The 27,039-nt window shown below is 41.2% G+C and overlaps 1 protein-coding gene across 1 annotated transcript in view; it reads left to right on the top strand.

Moving 5' to 3' along the window:
* LOC307268682 (voltage-dependent calcium channel subunit alpha-2/delta-1-like) overlaps positions 1-27,039 on the top strand; it is a 92,121-nt gene that overhangs the window by 47,861 nt on the left and 17,221 nt on the right. The window contains exons 7-25 of the mRNA XM_080051414.1: positions 7,546-7,677; positions 8,312-8,381; positions 9,081-9,131; positions 9,792-9,891; positions 13,849-14,007; positions 14,485-14,589; positions 14,696-14,774; positions 15,169-15,218; positions 15,399-15,488; positions 16,339-16,407; positions 17,273-17,356; positions 17,482-17,556; positions 18,304-18,375; positions 18,500-18,571; positions 18,680-18,741; positions 20,328-20,404; positions 24,202-24,262; positions 24,376-24,482; positions 26,817-26,901. Of these exons, the coding sequence (XP_079907540.1) occupies positions 7,546-7,677; positions 8,312-8,381; positions 9,081-9,131; positions 9,792-9,891; positions 13,849-14,007; positions 14,485-14,589; positions 14,696-14,774; positions 15,169-15,218; positions 15,399-15,488; positions 16,339-16,407; positions 17,273-17,356; positions 17,482-17,556; positions 18,304-18,375; positions 18,500-18,571; positions 18,680-18,741; positions 20,328-20,404; positions 24,202-24,262; positions 24,376-24,482; positions 26,817-26,901 (1,600 nt within the window). The remainder of the gene's footprint in view (positions 1-7,545; positions 7,678-8,311; positions 8,382-9,080; positions 9,132-9,791; positions 9,892-13,848; positions 14,008-14,484; positions 14,590-14,695; positions 14,775-15,168; positions 15,219-15,398; positions 15,489-16,338; positions 16,408-17,272; positions 17,357-17,481; positions 17,557-18,303; positions 18,376-18,499; positions 18,572-18,679; positions 18,742-20,327; positions 20,405-24,201; positions 24,263-24,375; positions 24,483-26,816; positions 26,902-27,039) is intronic.

Below are 27,039 nucleotides of genomic sequence, written 5' to 3'. Positions count from 1 at the left end.
AACAATATTAGAAAGGGTTTATAGTTTAGCGGAGATCGGCATCATCATAAAGGATGAGGGGGCTCTGATAAAATAAAAACTCTAAACACGGTGGTATATATTGAATATTGTACTTTATTTAGACGTAAAACTCAGGTGGTAAAGAGGGTAAATCCAGCGCTATTAGACAAAGAGGCTTGGGTGTGCGTGCGTCTCTTGCAGGACACGTGGTGAGAGGAGAGTCTTCTTTATGAAGGAATAATAAACAATTCAAGCATTGTGCTACAAGTTGGTTAATACGGGTTTGATAGGACATAACTAATAAACTTTTGATACTAGCTTTTCATTATAGATCAGACTTTGAAAGTCGAGATCGCAATACAGGCTCAGACACACACACACACACACACACACACACACACACACACACACACACACACACACACACACACACACACACTAACACACACAGACACACCAATATAAGGATACAAATACACTCATGCACACAGAAACGAACAGTACAGTCCATGTCCTTCCTCTAGTACACTCACTCTTATTGCCAGACATTTACACTGTTAGTCTGGAGGGAAGGAGACACAGACAGGGCTTCAGGAGCTTGTGATCAGACAAAGGATTCGCTATTAAATTAGAACCGACATCTGATAAGATAATCCTTGTGAAATCTAGATCAAGCCAAATGTCATCCCAAGGTTGAGGGGAAAACCCAGTATAGCAACAACACGACATCACTGGGCTCTCTCACAGGTTCTTAACATTACACTTTATAACCAAGATGTTATCATTTCACACGTAACACACTACATTTAACAACACACAAATGCCGCAAGCATCAAACAGTTGAACAATCTCCTCATATCCGGGCATGAGTTTACAGCCTTATTGGCATTGATTGAGCATTCGATATCAATTTAGCTAATGCTAATGATCGTCACACTGGGCTCGCTAAATGCAGTGGACTCAGTCATACAGTAGGGCTTCAATGGGCTCATACGGCGAGTCCCTCGACAAAAGTTGGACTATGATGAATGTGCAGGGTGAAGGGGGCCTCTTAGGCTTCTGTGCAGACATATTTGTCTCTGTTGGATGGCCATATGCACGCAGTTATTTTTACAAGCGGCACACAGTTCTAATGATGAAAGGGCAGGGGGGCTGGTTGGGGGGGGGTTGTTCCCAGTGTGACTCATCAGTCTGTCTTTTGGTCTCTCTCTGCAGCCACATATAACCTCTGTCTTTTTTCTCTCATGTGCGTTGCTTCTTGCTCCCTTTTCGGCATGCTTTAATCAAGGAAGTTATTTTTACTACAAGTGTGTCTTGCTGTACTCTGTATGCAGGCTCTAAATTGGATGTTTGCCAAAATCTACACAGCGATTTTGTTTTTGACATGGTGTTTCAGTAGTCTCCGTCAGTGGTGTAATTGGTTTAGCAAGTTATGCAAACTGTATGAACCAGGTCTGCAGTGGTACATTCATTTAAGTTTGGAATAGTTCAATATTTCAGGAAAGGGGTTTAAAAAATTGATTTTGCAGCGCTCTCCCAAGCTCGCTCATAACACACGTTTCTTTATATTTCTTCTGGGTGGAGCTCCTGTTTGCAAAGTAGCAAAGCCAGGCTCCCTCTCTCTTTCCCTGTCTCACTCCATCTCCAAGGACGGCCCTGCCACGTTGATGCCACTCCAGTCGACTGGCACACTCAGCGTTGCCATGGCAATATGTGTGTGTGTGTGTGTGTGTGTGTGTGTGTGTGTGTGTGTGTGTGTGTGGAAGGAGACACACTTAGACACGCCCTGCTTTTTTTATCTTTTTGTGTGGAGGAAGGATAGGTAACTTGATTAGGGGACTTTGTCTAGACAATTCTGGCGTCATTGTGGCTTTTACTGATGCTGAAGGAGAGTGTCACTGCTGCTTCTTCTTTGATTGCGGTAGACATCTCTGCAAACCCCGCCCCTTTGTCTGCCCTTCACTATGGTTCATTTTGAAGATCTTCCTCCCTGCTTATGGGGTGATGTTTGCTCTTTTGTCATTTAGTTCTCTGTTCTTCCTTTCCTTATTTTCCCCAATGTTCCCTCTGTACTCCACCCTCCTATCACTCGTTTGTTAAGCGTATTAATAGTGGGGTATGTGCAAACAAATGTGCTACTGTCTTTCTCCCCCGCATAAGTCCTGCTGATTGGAAGCTATTCTCCCTGCTGATCCAGTGTGGGTGGTCAGACCGCGATTCATCACGGTGTTTATGTGTGCGTGTGCATGCACACTGGAGATGATTCAGAGTGTGTGTGTGTGTGTGTGTGTTTAAGAGAGAGAGAGAGAGAGAGAGAGCGAGAGAGGAAGAAACACTTGGGGTGTTAGAGTCGGCGTGTGTGCATGCGTGTCATTAGGCAGATTGGCGTGGACGGGAGATGAGAGGAGAGCGTCGCAGCATTGGCAGGAGAGCCCGGGCCTCATCTGATGCCTGTTTGCGTGGACGCTGTGTGGCACCTGTCAGCCTGAGATGCACACACACACTGTGATGTGTTGAGATACTGTGACACTGTGGTGTGTGTGAGAGTGTTTTGTGTTGAAGTCACTGCCCCTGTAGCACAGCTCACAGCATATAGCACAATTACTTCTTTTTTTCTCTCTTTGTCTTTGTCCACTTGATACATGCCCTATTTCATTTAGGAAGCTGAATGCCACGTGTCTACTTCTCTCTCTCTCTTTTTTCCTCATCCTTCATACTCCCTTTTCCTCCTTCCTCTCACCGTCATTGCGTCTGCGACCTATGTCCTTGGGACAAGTTGGACCCCTTTCCCAGCATGTTCTAATCAGCTGTTTGGGATTGGCATTCTGATCCCCCTCCGTGCCATAAGGTTCCCAAAGATATCCTATTCTAGCCATCCGGAAAAAACAATAAGAAACTAATCACTGAGATTTCTGCAATGTCACATTCTGCCTTGCTGATAATCCGAACCAATCTTAATTGTCGTAAACTTTGCAACGTCATGATTCTAGTGAGGCGTGAAAACGATATGTCTTACCTGCCTGTCAAGAGCATACAGTATGTGTGTGTGCTTGTGTGTGTTGTGTGAGTAATTGATTCCAGGGAAGTGAAGATTACCAAAAGGGCTTTTCTCGCCTGGTTGACCTTGGCACCTCTCTCATGCTACACAGAAATATGGTAGTCGACAAGGAGTGTGTGTGCTGGCGTTCATATCTCTTTTAACAGCCCTTTCTCCTGACCGTATACCCACTAAGAGTGTGAAGCATGTCTCTACTTTTTTCATATCCCCTTGAGTGGTGTCCATGCACACTCATTAGCAGTACACTTAACATTTACTCCTGTGCCATGACTAAATGGTGCCCTATTAGTCAGATGGCTTCCACACTTCTTCTATGGGCACAGACTTGAGATGTGATCCACTGCTCTTGTTTTTCCACATTACCCCCAATATTGCCTTCTTTTTTCTTTAGTCTTTAACACTTGTCACCCCTTGGGTCTACGAAGGCAGTGCTGACTTCATGATCATTGGACTGATAATACTGAATAGATGAAGTTGGATTGAGCCCATCCGTCAGCATTTTGTAGTGGGAGAATTTTTTTTTTTCTAAATCACCAAGCACAGTGAAAATGTTATGAAGTCCTCACACCCCCATTTGTCATTGCACACAACCTTCCAACTGACAAAAAAAAAATCGGTCAAATTTGCAGCATTATTTAGCAAGGAGAATGAATGATGAGTGTGTGTTTTGTTGAGGGATTTCAAGTGTCCAATAACAATGCAACTCTTAAGTGTACAACACACAAGCTGCTGGAGCTTTAGAGTCATCAGTTTATTGCAATGGCTGCCGGGTTGTGTGGATCTTTGGTATCGATGTGATTAAATTGCTGCTTTTTCTGGAGTGTTGACATGTGTTGATGCTTTATCATAGGTGATTGTCTTGTGCTTTTTACAGAAAACAGAACAATTGTTTTAGCAACTGTCGCGATAGTAAATGGCACTGTTTTTGTGTTTACTTATTTTTTGACTAACGCACAAAACACACACACCCTAACCGCCCTAATTTCCACTCTCATGCCACGCCTGACAAACAGAGCTGAGCAGACCTTGCGTCGCTTGCTGCTGTAATACTTTGTCTATGACCTCGTGACAAGCAACAGACACAAATTGCCACGGAGATGAATCTGTTTACACTGAAACATTGGGTTAGAGGGGACACTGCCTTTGCCACCCCATGTGATATAGTTGCTAAGGGGCTAATCGATGGTGCCTGACCCGCCCCATTTGGAGGTGCGTATATATGTGTCTCCATCCAAATTCCTGTGGGAGGCTATCATGGGTTTGTCAATTTAGCACAGGAAAAAAAAGACGTAAAAACAGACGCAGAGAATGAGGACACACTGTCTGTCTCGGTTATTTATTTTGTCTCTCCTCCTCCACAGCATGTACACACACACAAATCACCCAGTGTGATGGTCACTACATCGACTTCCTGCGGTGGCAGCTGGTGGGCAAATGAAATACTCAATCTGCTCCTACCTCGTTATGTCATTGTTCAATGTGTGTGTGTGTGTGGGGAGGAGGGGGGCTGTTGTTACCCTGAGACGTCTTGTTACTGTTGTCACGGAAGCCAGCAGAGCTAATCCATTAAGGGCCGTCCTGGGGGAGCAGAGAGATCAGGCCTGAACAAATTGTCGCCACTTATCATTGGGACACGCTCTCTCCTCCACAATACTATAGGGAGCCATTTAAGGCCTAGCCTAAACTCTCCCTTTATCCTACTAAGCGTGGAAACAAGAGCCTTGGTAAAGGAAGGCCGGGGTCGTAACAGGACAGTGGGCAGAGCAACATTATGAAAAGAAACTGTTAATAAAGATTATCTCTTTATTAACAGTTTTTTGAGGCTTATAGATGGCTGTAGATTCTTTCTTTAGCGCATAACGGTTTCTATTTTGAAGCGCTATCCTGCAAATGTAATCATGCAAGTACAGACAACAATGACCTGGATCACTTTTGACACTTAGGTTAAAAAAGTTATAATTCAAGATAGGGCTGCAACTAACGATTATTTTAATAATGGATTAATCGGTCGATTATTTTTTCGATTAATCGATGAATCGGATAAAAAAAATTAAAATTTGTAAATGCCGCATCTTTATTCAAAAACTGAACATTACTTAAAGCTCCCATATTATACACTTTTCGGTTCTATTATACACCATATTATATGGTCTTAGTGGTCCCTAATACGTTTTTCTTTAATTGTTTGCTGAAAAAAACTTTCAGATAATTTATTGTACTATGCTGATGTTCGGCTAATCTCACAATGGCCTATTTTTTTAAAAAGAGCTGCAGCTCCCCTCGTAAATATACAATCTTTGAGCTGCCCCCGCCCCCTGTCCGGAAGCGAAGCCAGATACGCCTCGCCCTCTGTCTGTCAGGGCCGTGGACCAATAAGAAATAGGGGTGTGGGCTGCACAGTGGAAGCTTCTGGCTTTCCAGTTTGTGAGGTCAGAAAAGGGGAAAATTCTGACTGGAGTAGGCCTATATTGGGGGGAGGGGTGGGGGTTTCAGAAAGGGGGAGAGTGAGTCAGTGGCAGTCTCTAGGCACACCGTGGACCCATGGATATGTTCACATTTAAAAAGTGCATTTAGCATAATATGTGACCTTTAAAATTCACAGTGCAGACTGAAGTGTCAAAACACCAGGTTATTGCTCCAACGTCCCGGAACTATTAAAAGTAATATTAAATGATAAATTAAAAATAAACTTAACTGGGATAACACAAAAAAAACTTACAATGTATGATTTACATTTATACAGTATATAAGGGATGTCCATGGTAAACCAGTCAACCGATAACGATTTATTGACGAAGTCTTTATTGATATCACTATTGATACTTTTCTATTATTTTGTTGAAATAGAACTTATTGCTTTAATTGCTGATATGATCATAGCTCAAGATAGGACATTAAACAGGTCATAATTCCATCTTTACTATCTATTTTATATTGCTGGGAAAACAAGTTTTCGCCAAAATCTCAATTTTTTTTTTTGTGTTGCATTTGAACACATCAATCATATTACTGAGCCGGCCTGAACACATCACATTTCACATGTTTGCTACTTTTTTTTAAGATAACTAGCTCTATATCCTTCCGATTTTAACATGGATTTAAAATCTGGATCACTATTTTTAATTGACGGGATTTTCTACACCGTTCGGTTGCGTGATTACTGCCGCTGCTTTGAATGACTGTTGATGCGCCGATGCCGACTCCGAGCCCGTCTGCACACCGTCTGCAGCAGCAGCAGCTGACAGAGTTTTTTTGGACTAGACGGATACTGAGTTGAAGGAGTTTTGTTAACCCAAAGACAGCAAAGGTACAACACTTTTATATAGGCCTACAGTCCAGTGTTAGATATGACCAAAATACAAGCTGTGGCCGCTCACACTATAGCTTTCCCGCACCGCTTCACGTGCTGAAGGCTTGCTGTGGGCGTGCATACACCTGTCGGCGGCTGGATGTAAACAGTGTCGCGCCTACACGTGACTTATTAATCGCGCGACTCAACGAATCGATGACCAAATTCGTTGCCAACGCTTTTAGTAATCGATTTTAATCGATTTTATTGATTCGTTGTTGCAGCCCTAATTCAAGATCTGACCTCTGACTCTCTGACCCTGCCATTCTTCTCTTTCTGGTCCCAACATCTGCCAGGTAGTCCATATAATTCTATGACTGAGTTATGAGCGCAGGTGCTTCACAACAAGTCGTCATTGATTCATTCTAATCACACCCATTCTAGTTGTCATGTACTTTTTGATGTTTTTCTTTGTTGTTTCTTTTAACCTCATTTCTCTTACACAAATACACAGACATATAGATGGGGGTACACACACACACACACACACACACACACACACACACACACACACACACACACATGCAAGTATGAGTCATTCACAGCAGCACTTTGACTTGCAGCCCACTCTCCCAGACAGAGCAATGCCCTTTTCGATCAAACTAGATTGTTTGAGCGTTAAGCCAGTAAGAGCTCCTGCAGGTAAACAAACGTTTACTCTATGTCTTTTCCCCTGAGTACCTGGAAGACCCCTTCTCCCCCCCATAAAAAAAGAAATTCAAATTGAATCGTTTTCTTTTGTCCTCTCTTACCCCTCTCTGCCTTTTTGCTCAATGTCTCCTTTGTGATGTGTTTGGAGAGAAGGAAAAGGATTGGAAATATTCCAAAATCGCAGATTGACGTCAGATTCATATATGTGAAGAAGCTTCCTCTCAGCTATCGATGTCAGTTGCTTAATATTGGCGTGTCAGTTGCTTAATATTGGTGTGTGTGTGTGTGTGTGTGTGTGTGTGTGTGTGTGTGTGTGTTAGACTTTGGGGCATGGTTTCTCCTCCAGAATTGCTTTTTGAGAGAATGATTTTGGGGAAAAGCCTTGACATTTTGTGCTTGTGCAATTTTCATGATTCCGTACAGCTATGACTCATTTAATCTGTGTGTTTTGTGTGTGTGTCTGTGTGTCTGTGCGCATGCATTCCAGCTACCATCATTTTGAATGAGCTAAATTGGACAGAGGCCTTGGAGGATGTTTTCCGGAAAAACAAAGAAGAAGATCCCTCTCTCCTCTGGCAGGTGTTTGGCTCTGCCACAGGATTGGCTCGTTACTTCCCAGGTGAGCATCCCAGTAGCCAATGGGGTTACTCTGACAAGCTCCTGACATTCCTGTGGTCAGTGATGCTTTAAGCAGATTCACACGTGTGTCATCGGTCAGCCGCGACTGTTTTTGCGACTTTGGGCTGAAAACACACATGACAGCCATGAATCACTTAAAAAAAAAAAATGAATATAGTCACTGTATGTATCATGATGTTCTTATTATTAATCTTGCTCTGTCCTCATCATAGCAAAAGTCACAAGTCATGCGAGTTTACTCAGATCGGACTAATAGATATGTGTTCATCGATTCAATATAGGCAAATCTTTGAACTTTGGAGACAGGCTAGCTGCTTCCCCCTGCTCCCAGTGTTTATGCTAAGCTAAGTTAATCACTCCCGCTTTAAGTTTATTTTTTCCTTACACATAGAAGGTCTGCCAGGTGTCAGCCTTCTCTTCGACATGAAAGCAAAGAAACCATATTTCCGAAAAAATCTCCCAACTATTCCTTCTCATATACTGTAATTATAACACTATAAATGTAAGACTTGAGAGGATTGCATCATTGACACACTTAATAGCTTAAACCCAAGCTCAATGTCAGGTAAACATATTTCATTTGTACGCATTATTTCCCTTCTGCCAAACCCCAGCCTCCCCTTGGATCAACGCGAACAAACATGATGATAAGATCGACCTCTACGATGTGCGCAGGCGACCGTGGTGAGTGTATTCTCCAACAATGCAATGTTATGTTTTGTTTCTGTGTACCTAATCAACTCATTGTCAGTCATTCTTCTAGTGTTTGTCAACTGGTAGACACACTGCTCTTTTTCAGCCTGCATATGTAGTTGTCACACAAAACATTCATTTAAAATGACTGTGTATGTGTATGTTGCATATTATTTGATTATACATAAGAGCATCAGACAAAGCACATCAGAGCATCATGATTGTAAAGCCACTGCCGATTTAAATTGTTCCGATACAAAAGCTTCACTACTCTACTAAAATGATTCAAATCTGTCTGGGAGCCACCAATACTCCTTTAAGCATGTTGTTAAATTGCATTAGCCTCAAAAGCCCCATCAGCAATACCAAGCCCTTAAATCACTCTCATTTTTAATTTGAAATGGGAGGAGAGAGTTAATTGAAGAAATACAAAGAAGTGATTGATTTCGAATGCAAATAATAGAAAAAGTCATATTTCTTTACCTTCTCAAAGAGAGAAAAGAGCGATGAGACTGTAAAATGGCATGCCTGCTAAAGACCTTGTGTTGAGTAGATTCCTTAGAACTTAATTTAAATAAAAAGTATCAATGCATAATAATTGCCTTTGCATGTGCGTTTGGCACATGTGTTTCCCTTAATGTGCTCAATATATCCTCAACCTCTGGGTGTCTGTCTGTTGTCACTCTCCAGGTACATTCAGGGGGCGGCCTCACCCAAGGACATGCTGATTCTGGTGGATGCGTGAGTGACGACCCCTATGATTCATCTGCTACAGTCATCATGTCTGATGTTATTTTTGCATGCCAAGAGGCCCTGTTGCTAGCTCTTAGACTGGCCTCACCCCGCCGGGAGCTGCTGCTGCTGCACTGTTCTCGCGGCATCACTCGTGTGACACTGACAAACAAAAAGCAGTCAGTGCATTAGGCAACCTCCTCATTTACAGTCCAGTTGTTTCATCTCTGTGATTTATGCCTTTTGAGTTTTAGTTGAGAAAGAGCTAGGGTGTACAGAGAGGATTCCGGAGCAATGCAGCAGTTCAGATCATTTCTTTAACTTAGACGTGGTGTATTTGTATTTGTAGCTCCCATTTGCTCAGGGTCTCCATCTCCCATTAGCAAGAGCAGCAGGACTAATATCATTTAAGGAGTATAGTCTGGGCAATGCTGAGATATTATTATGTATTAATGTGTCGTGGGGACGAGGGAGGGGAATGCTAACTACAGTCACTGACAGGAAGTTAGCTAAACTGACAATTCCCCTTATTGAACCTTTAAGTTTCATTTTCCAGGAGATGCATTCCTGTGTGGTGATGTCCACTTAAGCCAGTGGAAACTGTTTTGTCTTGTACTATATTGAGTTTTTATCCTAAAATACACCCATAAAATGTGTTCCAAACTGCAGGAGCGGCAGTGTTTCTGGTCTTACCCTCAGACTCATCAAGCAGTCCGTCAGCAGGATGCTGGAGACCCTCTCTGATGACGACTACGTCAACGTGGTCTACGTGAGTATTCACACATTGTGCATGTGGAAATGCTCTTACTTTCACTATTAAACTAAGCCAGGAGTTCTACTGTGGATATTTTATTTATTTTAGGTGTTCTATCACCATCATGATCATTACAGATTTTTTCCCGACCACATTTCTTCCTCAAAGATGATGGTTCACCACTATCTATCCAGGTTTTAATAATGCATTGGATAGTTCTAAACAGTATTTTAGTAATTTTATCTTTTCCTGATTGCAGGCCAATAATTTCCATACTGAAACAGAGTTACATCTTTTCCAAAACCATAGCATGCGTCTTCTGACATGGTTGTTTAAGAAATAAGAAGCTATTCACTGCATCAGTTAGAGTTCAATAACTGCTTAGTTGCCAACTAAGCGAATTAATCACTACAGTTTTTGACCAATGAAGGGCTCTTGCCTATTTGCTTAGTAAAATCCAGATGGTGACTTTTTTTTGGGGGCTAGGCAGAGTACTATTAACTGTAGCAAAACAGGACCTTCTATGTTTGTTGTTTCTTTTCAAACCCCTGTCTTTTAAATTCTGTAAATGTATTGAATTTCCAGGTGCACACACACACTGCTGAATGTTAATGTATATAGGCCTATGTTCTTTGGCTGTTTGAGTGGCTTTACTCCTGCTGTTTGACTCATTGGTCTAAAGATGGCAGTGACCTTTTGAGTGACGTAATGTTTCGCACATTATTGTGGATGCATATGTGCATGGATGCATGCATGGTTGTGTGCTCAGTTGTCGGACTCAATGTATCTGCTTTTATACATGTATGTGCAGTATATGTGTGCAAATGTAAATGTGTGATAATGCAGAAGGTGTGTGTGAGAGATCATCTGAGCTGAATCCAAGTGTGTGTGTGTGTGTGTGTGTGTGTGTGTGTGTGTGTGTGTGTGTGTGTGTGTGTGTGTGTGTGTGTGCCAAATAAAGCGTACACATGACACAGCTTGAACAAACAATGAAAAGATAACTTTAAAATATGGTTGTGTGCTGTAGCCTATTTATGAGTCACACTTTGAATCAATGCCATAAAATGTAAAATCCCCTGCCAGCCAAATTGAATTTCTTTGGGAATCTCAGACATCAAAGGATTTACTGACATGCCGGATAGAGGCAATATTCATCCATCATCATTTCATGCTTAATAGCCTGGTCAGCTAATGCAGAATATTTTATGGAAATTAAAACTAGCTGGTTCAGTGAGCAATGTTGTTAGCTATCTTGAGGAAATACAGCATACTGAAAAGCATTTCTACAATGAAACTAATTTAGGAGAACTAACCACTCCCATATTGTCCTTTTTGTTCCCATTGAATGTAACAGAAGACACCCTCTACTAGTGTTTATCCGATTGGACAAAGGTGAAAAAGTTTCAAGCACATTTTTGAAAGTCTTGGTAAATAGGGGGACTTGGTACGAATATGGCATTGTGTGTCTTTTCTCACCTAGTTTACTTAATACAGACCTTCAGACCTTTGGAAATAAATACCTTTGCCTCTTACCTCTGTTTGTTAAATATAATGCTAAACCAAAAAAAGCAAGTACGCATATCTCCTGAACACTTGAACTATTTCTCTTTGCCTATACGTCTTTTTTCTTTCCGTTCTTCTTTTCACTCTGGTTATTTCTTTGCATTTTATCTCGGATCCATCAAGAGACCAAATATCACATCCCAAACGTGTACACCTTGATAAATAATAATAACATTATTTTTATTCCTTCAGAACACAAGTGGTCTGCCTGGCATTTTTTGCTAAGGACAGGATGCTTCTACATTTGCCTGTCCTCTGTCTCATTCTTCTCATCCTTGTCTGCCTCCTCTTTGTTTTGTCTTACTTAACGGGGGGGGGGGAGGGGTGACATAAATGACTTTCTCAGTTTGCTTTCAGAATTAGCCATTGATTACATTTTCTCTCACTTACCTTAATAAAGCGGTGGTTTCTGTTTCTGTTTCTGTTTGGAGCTTTCAAATCAGCTAAGTGAAAGGGCTTTTGAAGTTAATGAAATCAGGCAGTGGTGGAATAAGTATATTGATTGCATCCTGTTCAGTTTTCAGACCTTCCAGAGGCATTTAGAAACATCTTGAAGGGACATGTATTGTTACAAACTTTCAGAATAAGACAGTTTAATCAAAACAACCGGATCTGGTCTCAGCCCTGTCGTGATTGTAACTTCTTTCATGTATTTCTGGCTTGAACCTCTCACTGAGGCCAAAGTTGCTTATTGGGACATTTCTTTGGAACATATTTAATTTACTGTGTATCAATGTACAGTTTGAGATGGAATATATACTGTATGTGTGTTTGCACTACCAATGTAGGACCACATTGTTATAAACAATTTTAGTATTTTACTAAATGTGTGTGTGTGTGTGTGTGTGTGTGTGTGTGTGTGTGTGTGTGTGTGTGTGTGTGTGTGTGTGTGTGTGTGTGTGTGTGTGTGTGTGTGTGTGTGTGTGCGCGCGCGAGAATGTGTGTGTGCGCGAGAATGTGTGCATGCATACATCTATTTAAAAGACAATTGTCTTGGCAGCATTGGCCCTGAAACTTCTGCCAACATGTTGAATAGTTGGAAACAGTGAGTGTGAGCTGCGGCATCCTTTAACACACACCCACGGCTAGTGAGAGAAAATAGCAAAGAGGTGACATACATTGTGTTAAATTGTGTTCCTTGCTTGTAGATCCTGGATTTTGTGTACCTCTCTGTCTTGTGAATTTTCGCACACTCTGTGTTTTGCATATGTTGCAGTGATCTCTGAAATGTTACTTCTTGCTCCTGTTTTGCTTTCCTTGTTATTTTGTGACAGATTTTGAGACGCCCCTGATATTTTATGTAACCGCAGTCAGGCCTTTTCAGTTTGGCCATTCTTTGTGTGCGGACAGATGTTTGAGGATGTTTGTGTTAGTGTGTGTGTGTGTGTGTGTGTGTGTGTGTGTGTGTGTGTGTGTGTGTGTGTGTGTGTTATTAAAATAATGGGGAAAAACACTCCAGTCTTGTGAGGTGCTAGTATTTGCTACAAGATCCAAACATTGAGAAACAGTACTGCACACTCAGTGAAACCCCATTCAGTTTCTTTGAACGCCAATGTTTCAACACATTGTCTTCATCACGTTGATGAAGACAATGTGTCGAAACACAAACATTTTTCTCTATGTTTGCGTTTTGAACATGATCGTAATTTCAGTCAGGGCCATGACAGATGTTGGGTATTAATGAGTCATTTCCCAGTCCTCCAAAGTGTGTGTGTGTGTGTGTGTGTGTGTGTGTGTGTGTGTGTGTGTGTGTGTGTGTGTGTGTGTGTGTGTGTGGAGGGGGGGGGGGGGGGGAGGAGGGGTGGGGGGGTTGTGAATATATTTGTTAGTGTGCATGAATTAATAGAGTTCCATCTGCTCTTCCACATTAACTATTCACTGATATTAATTTGAAAGCCTTTTACATATAGAACCATGTGAATGTATTTTAATCAGTAACGGTAGTTTCTCTTTGTGCAGTAATCCCTCCATAATAAAGCTTTTTCTTTTTTTCTTTTTTTTTACCTCCTGATGTTCACACACCCCTACCTGCTCTCCTGCCAATCCTTCCTTCTGCTCCTATAGTTCCCTCCGGTCCGTGTACATTTTTATCAAAACTGATTTCATTTCACGCATGACAAATTGTCTGCCACAGCAAAGCCAAGAAGTGTTATCAAAGTAGATTTATTTTACTTTATAACATCTGTCGGCAATTATTTAATAAAAGAAAAGAATAAAATTGCAAATGGAATCAATTGAATCTCTCTGTAAAGTGATTTATTTTGAAGTCCTTCCTGTGTGTTTAAGGGACACTGCATGACTCCGTAACCGAGGGGAAAACAACAGGCCACATATTTACCAGAAAAATATGTGCAAGCGTCTTCCCTCCACTTTCCCGTCATCCCTCCTGCCCTCTCTTTTACCCTCCAGTTCAATGACAAGGCCACGTGCGCCGCGTGCTTCCAGAACCTGGTGCAGGCCAACACGCGCAACAAGAGGCGGCTGAAAGAAGCCGTGCAAAACATCACCGCCAAGGGCATCACCAACTACAGAGGCGGCTTCGAGCTGGCCTTTGAGCAACTCTCGCAGGTAAAGCGTGTCCGTGTTTTGCTTACAGAAGGGTGCGTGTGTGTTTTTGTGTGTGTGTGTGTGTGTGTGTGTGTTCTATGTCTGGTTTCTTGGATGGGGGTATGAGACGCCGCTGTCAATCTGTTTTGTTTTGTCTGAATGATTTATCAAACAATGTCCCTCCAAAACATTTTAAGACAGACCCAGATCCTTGATTAGAAAAACCCTTGTGAACTCCGCTGATGTCATTTATGTTCATTCAATTTGTCATTTTCATTCAATTATGAAAATAATGAAATGATGGAACGCAGGACACTTTTGACAAGTAAGTCCCAGTGGTGTTCTTCTGATGAAGACTGAGTGTGTGTCGACCTCCTATGGCCGTTTGGGACATTGCAGGTTCTTGGATCGGTTGCACTATAGCTATGTTGCATTTCACTTTCTTAGGTTCAATGGTTATTGAAATACAATAGAAAATGTTTCCTTTCTATCTTCAAGGTGAATGTGTCGAGGGCCAACTGCAATAAAATCATCATGCTCTTCACTGACGGAGGAGAAGAGAGGGCAGAGGAGATCTTTCAGAAATACAACCCTAATCAAGCGGTACGACTGTGAACGCAAGCTGTACAGACAAGAACAGAGAGTCTTTGCTTCATTACATGTTCAGATTTTTAATTTTTTTTTTACATCCCTTTTTGTCTCCTCACAGGTGCGCATTTTTACATTTTCAGTAGGCAAACACAACTACGACAAAGGACCCATACAGTGGATGGCTTGCAAGAATAAAGGTACCACGTTGCATTGTCCAAATGACAATGAACTCATCGTGTATATTTTTGATTTGTTTCTGTAGTTTGATGACTGAATTATAAGAAATACTTGAAAAGGTCAAATGTGCTTCAAATATAAAGCAAACCTTATTACCTTAATACATTGTTGACAGCAAGTAAAAACATTCAGTTAGTAATAATAAGTATCAGTAGTTTGTAAACACACTTTCAGACACCATGAGGGTCAACAGATCGAAATAGATATGGTGTTTTGCTTATTATATAAAAAGAGCTCCACTTATCGAGTTATTTGAGCTGTTAGATTTTTTGTCCTTGACACTCTTAACACTTTTCAATTTAAAGCTACGGTTTCCACAAAGGATATTACAATCAACTTATATCTTTGTCTCAGGGTACTTCTATGAGATCCCATCTATAGGGGCCATCAGGCTCAACACTCAGGTAAGCTCTTACACTGCCCTGGATGTGCTTGTTTATCCATTAATTTTTTGCTTCTTTTACCAGTGTTTCACTCTGGCCTAGACATAACCAGATGTGTATTGTGCCCTCTTGTGGTGGACTGACTCATGTGCACGTTGCAAATTAAAATTGAATTCATTCAATAATTCTTTTCTCCTATAGGAGTACCTGGATGTTTTGGGCAGGCCCCTGGTTAAGGCTGACAGAAGGGCCAAGCAGGTTCAGTGGACCAACGTATACCTGGACGCACTGGTATGTAACGAGCAGCACATCACACACACACACATACACACACACACACACACACACACAACGTTATGTAGAGAGCTCTGCGAGAAATGACAAGGTATCTGTTTTCTGTCTGATAAAGAATTTCAGAAAGACATTGACTGTTTTGTCATCTAAACCTTGGCTTCAACTCTGCTCCAGCAGTGTTTTTTTGAAAAGGATAGATGAAACTTCATTTTCTAAAAAATAAACGCATCAATCAGTTTATTTTGTGGCGCTTAAGCTCCGAAACGAGATTATCTTTGTGGCGACAGTGTAGATAAGAAAGCAGTCTTGTCTGGTAAACGGAGCCAAATGGTTTGGATATTATCATTCTTTACTGATAAGATACTCTGTGTGACTGTATTGACCCCTCCCAGTCACCAGAAATGTCTCTGCCTTTTCTTATGGGAAACAACCTCTTATTTTCTAAATATTTTTCAATTGGAGCTGTTGTTTTTTTTCCTGAGACCTGTATGGTGTCAATGTTTAACAGCTGTTGGATGATTCATTTGACCAGATAATCGGAACATTGGAACACACCATGAAGTGCTCTGTGAATGTATGCTATGCACACAATTGTTTTGACGTGACGGATTTCCCTTCATACAAGTCAAGACAAGTCAACATTATATATGTATTTAGCTCACAAATAACTATTTGCGTCTGGGGGCTTTACAATATGTACAGTATAGGACACCCTCTTTCGTTAGACCCCCTCAGCTTGGGTAAGGGAGAACACCCCTGAAAAAAACCCAGATGTTGAAGAGAGAGAGAAAAAAAAAAAAAAAAAAGCTAATGTATATTCAACATGTTGTATCTTTACATCTTCCAGGAGCTTGGCCTGGTGATTACTGGAACACTGCCCGTCTTCAACAAGACCCACACAGGTCATAAGTCAAAGGTAGACAAAAAAAATCTTCTTTGGCATGCTCTTCTTACTCATTCTATGTAGATCTCTTAATTCCTACAATTAGTTGATTATTATTGTGCTTATTCCCAGATTGTTTCTGGACTCATTGTGTCATCCTTTCTTTCGCATCCATCTTGTTTACGTTTAACCTAAATTTACTGTACGCCTGACACAAGGGTCCCGTGGGAGAATTTAAGTCTGTGGTAAACGTGACACTCCCTAATGCCAGACTAAAGAAAGAAATAAAATAAACACACAACATTAATGCTCTCAATAATCTTCTCATCCTTTTACTTTCATCCTCCTCTTTCTTGTGGCTCTCCCTTATATCCTTTGGTGACACTGAGGTCCCCCCCCCCTTCCCCTAACACACACACACACACACACACACACACACACACACACACACACACACACATGCACACGCTCCACCGAGTGCCTCCACAGGAAAGAGAATCTGGGATGTCATAAAGCAAATATCAGAAAAGAGATCAAACCTTCAGATCAGAGAGAGAGACAAACCCGTCCGGTAGCTAAGAGCTTCAAGATGAGTTTACATGTAGACCTCCAAGGACTCCATGGTTCCCTCCTCTATGGCTGAAAACAAAGGGCTGGAAAATATGTCTAGTAGTCAGTGACTTATGGCGGCATGTAAAGCTTTTGGGAACTGGGAGGGGACTGTCCAGATTTCTATTGCACCCCATTTCCTCGAAACCATTCAGAATGCACAGAGGGACCTGACTCATCTAGAAAGAACAACAAGGCCTCGCAAAAGACAAGAGTTCAAGACGGGACTCTTTCTACCGCTGACCTTTTTCCTTCTCTGTGTTTTTTTTGTTGCTTTTTTCTCTTTTAGAAATCTCAAACCCAGCTCATCCTGGGCGTGATGGCCATTGATGTCTCCCTGGAAGATATCAAGAGAATGACCCCTCGCTTTACTGTAAGAGCACACGCCACATGGATAAACACATCCACAAACCCAGTAGATTGATATTCATAAAATTCATATGTCGGTACATAGGTCCCTCCTTCCTTTCTTTAACAGATATTTCATTTGTCCTATAGTTTGGGCCGAACGGCTACTACTTTGCCATCGATCCAAATGGCTACGTGCTGCTCCACCCGAACCTCCAACCACTGGTAGGCCAAAATCACTTAACCATAATTCAAGAGCAACCAACAGATTTTTCTTTTTCTAGGGACAGTCCTGTCATTTGGTAATGTCATTATCGAAATGGTAGTTGCTCCAAATATCCAGTTGCTTTGCTTAAAAATGCCATCAGTTGCTCATTAATATTGGTCAATCTGGCAAGAAAACACACGACATTCCTGGTTGTCGACAGGCTTTGAAGACTGAGAATGAAGAAATATTCCAAATGAATCCCTGTGACTTATGAGTGAGTCTCATAACCCACTGCTACATGTTACCAAATCTCCTTTGGCAGACAGATTCCAGATCTCTGTTGTCCTGCTCAGCAGCTGATTTTGACATTAGCCGGACACAGCGCAGCAGCTACTCAGCAGATACAACGTTAGCGTGAAAATACTAACTAACGCTGACTTTTGTTTGTTTCATCTGGCTGACTTTTCAACTCTTATTCTAAAAATGTTTTCAAACAAGGCAAGATGTCTCTGGTGGCCCTTAGAGAGATGTGCGCTATTCAGGCACACACATGTGTCACGGATGATTACAGCAATCAAACGTTGAGTGTTAACAGATAAATGATTCCATAATTAGTTTCCGTGTTTAGGGATACAAACATGGAAGTATCGGGATGTGTTTTTGGGAACAGAACATCAACAACTGATGTTTACTGCTCAATTCCAGTCCACAAATTGTAAATTACAACATGTACCACAGACCAAATTATCTGCATTTCTGTCTAGACCGCCAAGTTTCATGAACCGGTGACACTGGACTTTCTGGATGCAGAGCTGGAGAGTGACATTAAAGAGCAGGTTTGGAAAAAAAAATATTATTCCATGATCTTTAGCAATAATCAATAGCATGGTTATCTCTGAATAATCTTTTATTTATATTTTTTGAATCAATTATTTATTTGCTTAACTACTTGGCCAACAGATAAGGAAAAGTATGATTGACGGTCTGACAGGAGCGGAATCGATATCTACATTGGTGAAATCCCAAGATGAGGTAAATTTGCATTGACAGGATAAGGCTGGTGTCCATGACGGTTCTGTTCTAAACACATTTGTTTGGAAAGTTGTAACTTGTACTGACCAAACTGTTGCCCCCTCAAAGCGCTACATTGACGAAGGTCAGAGGACGTACACCTTTGCACCAGTGAAGGGGTCGGATTACAGGTAAATATAATATGTTACAGTTTTTTTTCGATTGCTAACCCACAATGTGCACAACTGGAGCTGAATTTGCAAAACTCTAACTACAGTCTGCACTACCAACAGTCACTGGAGCTGAACAGTTCACTTCACCTGCAAAACAGGCTCGGTGCAGCAAACACTATGAACCAGCCTCATTGAGATAAAACACACTGTCACTCAGAACACGCTCAAAGTATAAACACTAGCATCAAACCCCAATACACAAATGACAAACTTTTAATCTTTACAGTTTGAATAATTTGAGTTACTCCACAAAAATTACGTAATATTTTCTTTTAGGAAAGAAGGAAATTCTTTCACATGAAAATGTTTATTTTATAACATACCAGTTTATTTAGGTAAACAAAAATAAATGGAAATCAGAAGTTTGCTTCAATAGATACATCTTTTTATTTTATATTTTATTGATAACATTTCCAAATTAAGTTTTTATATGTATAAATATTCTATAATTGTAATACAGAAATCAATTCCTGTAATATTGTCATTTACTGTAAGGATGCAACTCTCACCTGTTTGTTTGCTGGAAAATTTGTATTACAGATGCAACTTTAGATCTTTGCAGATTTGCTTGCACTCTTAACCCTGCCTCTCTCAATGAGACCAGGATACACAACAGGGTCTATCAGTGTAGCCCTGACTGTATTTCATCAGCAATTACAGTTCTAAGTCTTCCTCCATTTCCCAAAAAAAATTCCCTCTATGCTGTATGTTCACTAACAAGTCTAAAACAAGACACCTTGTAGTGTTTCAGTTGAAATTGTAATCCGCAGTGTTTGAAATGCACTAGGCTGAAATCCAGTCCGTTTGGAATGTGTGGTTAACAGTTGTGGCAGCAGTGTGTAAGCATTTGAACAAAGTGCTAGAAATCCACAGTGTTGTGCAGGCTGTGGTTAAGCCATGAGATAAGTGTGTAGAGTTTTGAAAATTGTGTTTAAGCAATGAAAAACGAGCTACAGTTTGGTCCAAATTAACTGCCGCTATGCATAGTGTTGTTAGAGTTTTGCACATGTCGCTCCAGTTGTGCCCACTGTGGTTTAGCGATCGAAAAAAAACTGTAAGTACATCTCATGAAGTGATTAATTGTGTTAAGGTTTTTTTCTCTTTCTTTTTTTAACCGAACCTCAGTCCAGAAACCGAGAAACTCCAGATGCTTTGACCTGACACAGTTTGTGCAGAATCATCGCCATAATTGCATGAAACCATGTGTTCTCATTGGGAGCAAGGCCGGCTGGTGGTTTTCAGTTAGATTTTTAAAAAAAAAAAATTTAAACAAAAGGGGAACAATTCCAACGTGTTCTGTTATGGTTTTTCATATGAATCTGTCAATGGAGCGAGATTGTTTGTATGCAGTACTTGTCTCAGAGAATTCAATGGTTAGTTGTTTCGACAATGCAATTCAACAAAAATATGGATTCAAAAAAAAACCTTGGAAAAAATCTCAAATAATTACAACACAGTCTTTAAAAAGTGGCATGCAGCAGTTCATACACTGTTGATATATTTTGGTGTGAGATATTTTTCTGTGTGCATGTTTCCTCTCTCAGCCTGGCCCTGGTCCTTCCTGACTACAGTATGCATTACATGCGGGCCACAATCGGCGACACAATCACCCAGGCAAAATGTAAGTGCCGTCTAAATCTCTTCAATCTCCTGTGCCATTCTTAGTTTTTTTCCCACTCTGTAACATTAACTTTTCATTTACACCGACAGTATGTCACATGACACATGTTGTTGTTGAAAAGTGCCCAGTTATGTTCTCCAGTGACATTATTGCTCTCCATGTGTAAGGCTGAGAAAATAGTCCATGTTCAGCGTATGGTTTCTATCCGTCACTTCCAGTGCTGGTGCACATACACACCCATATACACTTACACGGCCCCCTGCATGCCCTCGCCTCTTGTATTGCCGTAGCAACAAGCGTCCTCAGTTGTGGTGATGTTCAAAGTTTTTTGTTGCTAGACAGCGGGGCGAGTGGCTCCAGTGTCCCCATGATTCACACACATGTGACGCGTTGTCATCTCATGTCTCTTTCAGTCCCTGTTGGTTCCCACTAGTAAAATATGTAATTGACTCATATAGTTACTTAAAGGCGAGTTTTATAGTGTGTGTGTGTGTGTGTGTGTGTGTGTGTGTGTGTGTGTGTGTGTGTGTGTGTGTGTGTGTGTGTGTGTGTGTGTGTGTGTGTGCGTGTTCACTGCAGTTATGATGGAGCCGTCTGCCGGTCTGTCTTGCTGAAATGAATTATGTGATGTACAGCTCACAAGTGTAGACAACCAAAGTTATGGTTTAACATGACGGTTTAAAAACTCTCCCTGGTCTTTTTACAGGCTACTCGATTGTTTAAGATGTAAAGTTTTGGCTTGGCATCTTAATGAATGAGCAACTTTATCCAAAGTTGAGACCAGAGGATGAACAAAACACAAACATTTAATTTTGTGTTGATAAGATGAAATACATTTGTCACATTTCTTAACTTGTTGTTGTTTTGCAGCTGACCCTAAGAGCTTGACTTATCCGTGACAGAGTAAATAACTTATCAATATAACAATATATTGCTGACAAAATGCAAGGTTGCGCAAGTAAATCTTTAATATAAGAGTCTAAAATTAATGTAATTCACACCCATTAAATTGTAATTTAGTTTATTTGATTTAAAAAGCGAGTGCACACTTGCGCAACTGTTTTTGTCACTTAAGAATGACTAACCCTAACCCTCACTATAACTGTAGCCACAACAACTGCAAAACCAAAACCCTCTCCTCCTATCCAACTCTAAATGTAACCTAAAACCTGACCCTAAAGTTCAATGAATTATCTAATAAATACAGTTGTTGTCCCTAAATGGCTAGGGAAGTCCCCCAGAATGTTCCAGTATGAAGACATTTTTTGTTACCCCAACATAATTAATTCACATAAACCACACACAAAAAACACACTCTCATACAATACATGATATCTTTCTTTGTATCATCCAGCTGTAACTCAATTTAGCTCTTAAGAGGTTTTGTACTTTTGTATACAATATTCTTATTCAATGTCCATTTGAATAAAATATTGCATAACCCTGTTGGCCCTTTTTTCCTTTGCTATTCTCTTTTCCAATTCCCTCTTTCCTCTCACCATCCTCCTCCCTCCCTCCCCCTGTTCTCCTGCCCTCCTCAACTCTTGACCATTCCTGGTGTGTTGGACCCCCCTGCAGCGTTTTTGGGCAAGTATTCTCCCCCTGTGCATTTACATCATAACCTCTCTCTCTCACACTGCCTGCAGACTTTGGATGTTACATCACTTTCTAACTTGTTTTAATCAATGTTGTGTTGCATTCTCACGACCACGGAAGCATTCTGTTTTCATTATCTGTTTTTCTTCATTTGGCGGTTTCTGATTAATAATGACAATTCAACACTGAATCAGGCTGTCCTCGGATCTCAGAAGCACCGATTCGCATGCAACGCGCGCCCACTCACTCACTCGTGTGTCGCAGATGGTGTGTGTGTGTGTGCATGCGCATTTATGTATTTAACCCCCCACCTGTTCCTACGTCCCTTAGATGTGGTTTTGGCATTAACCCACCTTAGCAGGAAGAACAGAGGACAGGATGTTTGCATTACTTAAAGGTGAACCCATAAAGGGGGAAAGCTCTGACTCTGTGCCGAAAAACATGAGTCTGTGTTTTCTTTACTTTTTTTTTTTTTTGACTCACTTTGGGTTTTACAACCTTGTTAAGTAACTCCTAATGAAAGACATACTCCCCCTCACCAAAGCAAGCTTCATCTCTTCTGTTTGTCCTACTGTGTGCTGCGTCATCAATGTTGTCTTGTCTGTGGTCATTAAAACGAAAGGTCTACACAGGCAGCCCATCTCTAAGCCCTGCAGCGGTCTCACTGTAACTGAAGCCCACAATGTCTGTTAAATCATTTCTCAGACGGGGAATATAAATGTCAATTTTCACTCCATGTTCACTTCACAACACATCATGTCCCAATTCCCACATCTATTTGTCATGCATTTGTTAAGTCAATACGGGTTCCCGTCTTGCATGTTTTCTATATGTGAGATTGATGAATGATGAAATCCATTCACATTTTTGGAAAAGGTTGTAGCCTGCATGCCTTTAGATATTGCACTGCTTCAGTTATTCACAGCCAAGCTGACAGGAATGTCATCGTCAGCGTAAAAAGCCGTGCGAGATTGCAGAAAATATAAACCGGCGTCACTGCCCCAAATCTCGCTGCTATCCATCATTACTAGATATTTTGTTGGATTAGTAAGCAGTTGCCGCATATCAAAGCAGCAGCACATGGGCGCAATTATTTCCCAATCACGACCACCAAGGAGGGACAAGGAGTAGCCTATGTCGTCATGCGAAATTAAGCTGTACAGTATAATTAACTGTCAACATGACATGCTTTGGAGAATGTCAAAGGAACGTTCAGGTTATGAGCTGTGGTTAATATTCCACAGTTCCTTCCCAATGTGCAGCATTGTAATGCAAAGTACACCGCCGAAGTGCAGATATCCCAAAGATATACTGTATCACCAAAGGAATGCTAATACTAATGCTAAAAACACAAAACCGTAAAAACTGACCACACTTCTTAAAGCTCTCTTTGTGTTTCACCATCAGTTCTATCTCCATTTACATCCAAAGGCCTAAAGCTTTTTTATTTGGAATGCAATATTTCTATTCAGGACTTGGATCTGTGAATAAAATATTGTCACCTTTTGACCCCTGTGGTTTTACCCTGTCTCTCCCCAACCCCCTCCCCCTCCCCCTTTCTTTTCCCTCTCGTCTTCTCCTCCCTGGGGGATGATTCTCTCGTTCGTTCACTTTCTCTCTGATGGGAATTTTTTCCACTCCAGGGAAAGATGGCAAGTATTTTTTTTTTCCTTTCCACTTTGATATCTGTGCTCGGGTTCTTGGTGCCATGTCGATCAGTTACCCAGCACGTCTGGCCAACTCTATTCTGGTCCTTTTTCTTTTTGAACATGCTTCTCAGCTCTTCATGCAAGCGGCTCAAGCAGCGCCCACGCAATGTTTCAGTTGTTGATTCCACTACTATGAAAAAACCTGGATGTGCATAAGAATTTATAAAATCCATGCACTATCACCGAAGGCTTACCTCATGTAGATGCGCTGACAATGTTCTTGTAATTCCTCAGAAATCCTCAAGGGGGCAACATAAGTTACGCACTAAAGCTTTAATATCTCAAACTTAGGCCCTTACGCATAAGAGTGATGTTTTAGGTAAGGGAGTCCCCTCTTACCTGTGCACTGTTTAACATTCAACAGATGTTACACGCTCGTCCCAGTGGAGTACCATATTATCGGCATACAACGACTATTGTATTTTAATTTGAACCTGTCTGATATTAACCTGCATGGGAAGAAAACTCATAATACTTCATACCTTTCACCAGTTTCTGAAAGCCTGCTGGCGGACAAGTTTGATGAATATGGCTATACCTTCATTGCACCGAGGTGAGACAGGCTGCATGTAGTTTATTGGCATCACATTTAAAAAATTGTTTTGCTATGACTCATTATAGAGGCAAATGTCACCTTTTGTTCAACTATACTTCTTTTTTCCACAGGGGGTACTGCAAGGACTTAAAGCTACCTGACAAGTACACTAACAACACTGAGTTCCTCATGGAGTTCAACAATTACATTGACACAAAGACTCCAAACAACCCTATGTGTGAGTATCAGAATGGGAATAAATGTTCTCTGAAATGTACTTCTTACATGTTCTTGACAATTGAGGCTTTTCTATACTGGATATTATTGTACTCCAGCACACTTGGAGGCTATGTTCACTACAGAGTCCTATTTACATGACAAAGAGCTGCTCAGCTCAACAGTTTCTACTGTATTATGTATATGTGATGGAATCTCAGCCATCTGGCTTGGCATTAAGGTGTGCATTGAGCATTTAATGGAAGAGCGCCAACCAAAAACCCGATTCCCAGAGGTCTCCCTTTTCCCAGTGAAATGCAGGTCTGGCTGGCTGGTTTTGGTGTGCATGACCAGGCAAAGCTTTGTGATGTGGAACCCCTGTGTTCGTGTTACCCATTTGATGCTAACTCTAAAAGTCTGACCATCACATGCCTGAGTGCACATGTGTGAGGCACGCCGGCTTAGATGTGACACAAGTGCGCGCTCGCACACACACACACCAACACACACACACACACACACTCACAGTATCCACCAGTAATATGCCTTCCACACCCCACCTATAGCCGCTCGACCTCATCCAATTACTGTGTGTTTGTGAGAAAGAGCAGGACACGTCAAGCCAGGAGCACGACAGGAGCAATAAAACACAAATCAGGGGCCGGAGGACCTTCTCCCGAAACATCTGACCAACGCATTAACATCCTTGCCATTTCTCGCATCGTTGATAGAATGCATCACTCACTCCATTTGCACATTGGTTACAACAAAAGGTCCCTGGATATTTATAAAAAATCTCCTTTAAGAATAGTTTGATGATAATGAGAAGGAGAACGCCGTTTCAACGTGATCAACCCAATAAAAATGTTCACCCAATTGAAATATTACTTACGCAATTATTAGCTGCGAGTTTAATGGAGTCCACGGGGAGATCAGAGTAAAAGAGAGTATAGCCCATGTGTGCGGCTTGAGTATTGTTACACACTTTACCTGGTTAAAGCCACTGCAGTGGCGCAGAAGTTGAAGTACATTAAGAATTCCTGGGCTGCCTTCAATAAAGGAACTCTAATGAAAACCACTGCACAAAGAGGGAAGGTGGGGTTGGGGGGGGATAAAGTGTTACACCAGCTGTTTTCTCTGATGTGTGTGGTGTCTCATAAAGCCTGGAGGAGGTGGTGGTGGGGGTGTGTGGACGAGCCTCCATGTTAATGGACTGAAGCGGGTTGTCAGAGAGTTCAAAGTGACCAAAAAATGGCCCAACAGCTTTTATCATTGTGTGTGTGTGTGTGTGTGTGTGTGTGTGTGTGTGTGTGTGTGTGTGTGTGTGTGTGTGTGTGTGTGTGTGTGTGTGTGTCATGAGGTCTTGTTGAATGATAGAAACAATTGTTTTCTACACCCATTCTGATCCACCACTTAAAAGGTGGAGTCAGCATTTCTGTAGAATGCTTATTGTCAAAATCACTTTATGTCAAAATCGTGAATATCTCCCTCGCGATTCATCCGCTACCTCTGTACTTTGTGCACTGAAAAAAGATCTGTTGTAAATACAAAGCCTAGGCTCTGTAAACTGGTATGTAAACAAAGGGGGGTTGCACCATAGCTACCAACATACCAGTTTACAGAGCCTAGGATGTGTATTACTATTAACACTGGATTTTTTTTTCACAAGCACACACAGTACGGACAGCTAGGGGATAGTGAGGAGATATCGATTTTGACCTCAAGCATTCTCCAGAATAGCTGACTCCACCTTTAAAGTACACCATGACACCATTAGGGACACTGTTTCGCAAGTCAACTTTTGAGATTGAAAGCTTTCCTTCACAGACCTACCATATTTCAAAAATATAATCTCAAGATTCTCAACCTGTCAGATTGGTTCTATTTTGTTTCTTTAACTTTGCTCCAAAGTTGGCTCTTTCTAGGTGTTTGTAAGTTTAGCAATGTATTTTCGAAGCCTATTCCTGTGTTAGCACCTAATCTCTAATTCATTTTGGATGCCTGAAATGTTGTATAAATATTGAAATATCCCTTTCCTTCTGATATTAGATATACCCTGTGGATCATGTGTTATTTTTCCTTTAAGGTTACCTTTCTTTCCATCTCTATATCTTCTCACATTATTATGCAGTCCCTGTCACTAATAATGCACTTCAGGCATATCTCTCACATACTCCATCAGATTCCTGTCACAACAAAATATGGAAACAGCATCTTAAAACGATTTAAGAACTAAAACATCTAAGGCCAAGCAGTTAAATATTTACTTTGACACTGTCTTATGTTAATCAGCAGACATACAAATGGTGCTCTCAGTGATTACATGTTGAGTACAAGCCTTTGTTTTGCTGTTTAGGTAATGTGGAGCTAGTGAACCGATTGCTCCTGGATGCTGGAATCACCTCGGAGCTGATCAAGATTTGGAAAGCTAATGAGTTGCAGTAAGTGAACTCATAAGATATTTCCTACTTAAACACATCTGAAATGAGCCAAACAAATCAGCTAAAACAAATGGCATCAATTATTTGTTGCTTTGTATTCTGAACGTCTTGAACGGCCAAACGGGACAAAATTGAACG

This window comes from Ammodytes marinus (genome assembly GCF_949987685.1).
Source record: "Ammodytes marinus genome assembly, chromosome: 22".
NCBI lineage: Eukaryota > Metazoa > Chordata > Actinopteri > Uranoscopiformes > Ammodytidae > Ammodytes > Ammodytes marinus.
Note: the sequence above shows the minus strand (reverse complement) of the source record. Positions and strands in the feature narration are given on the sequence as shown.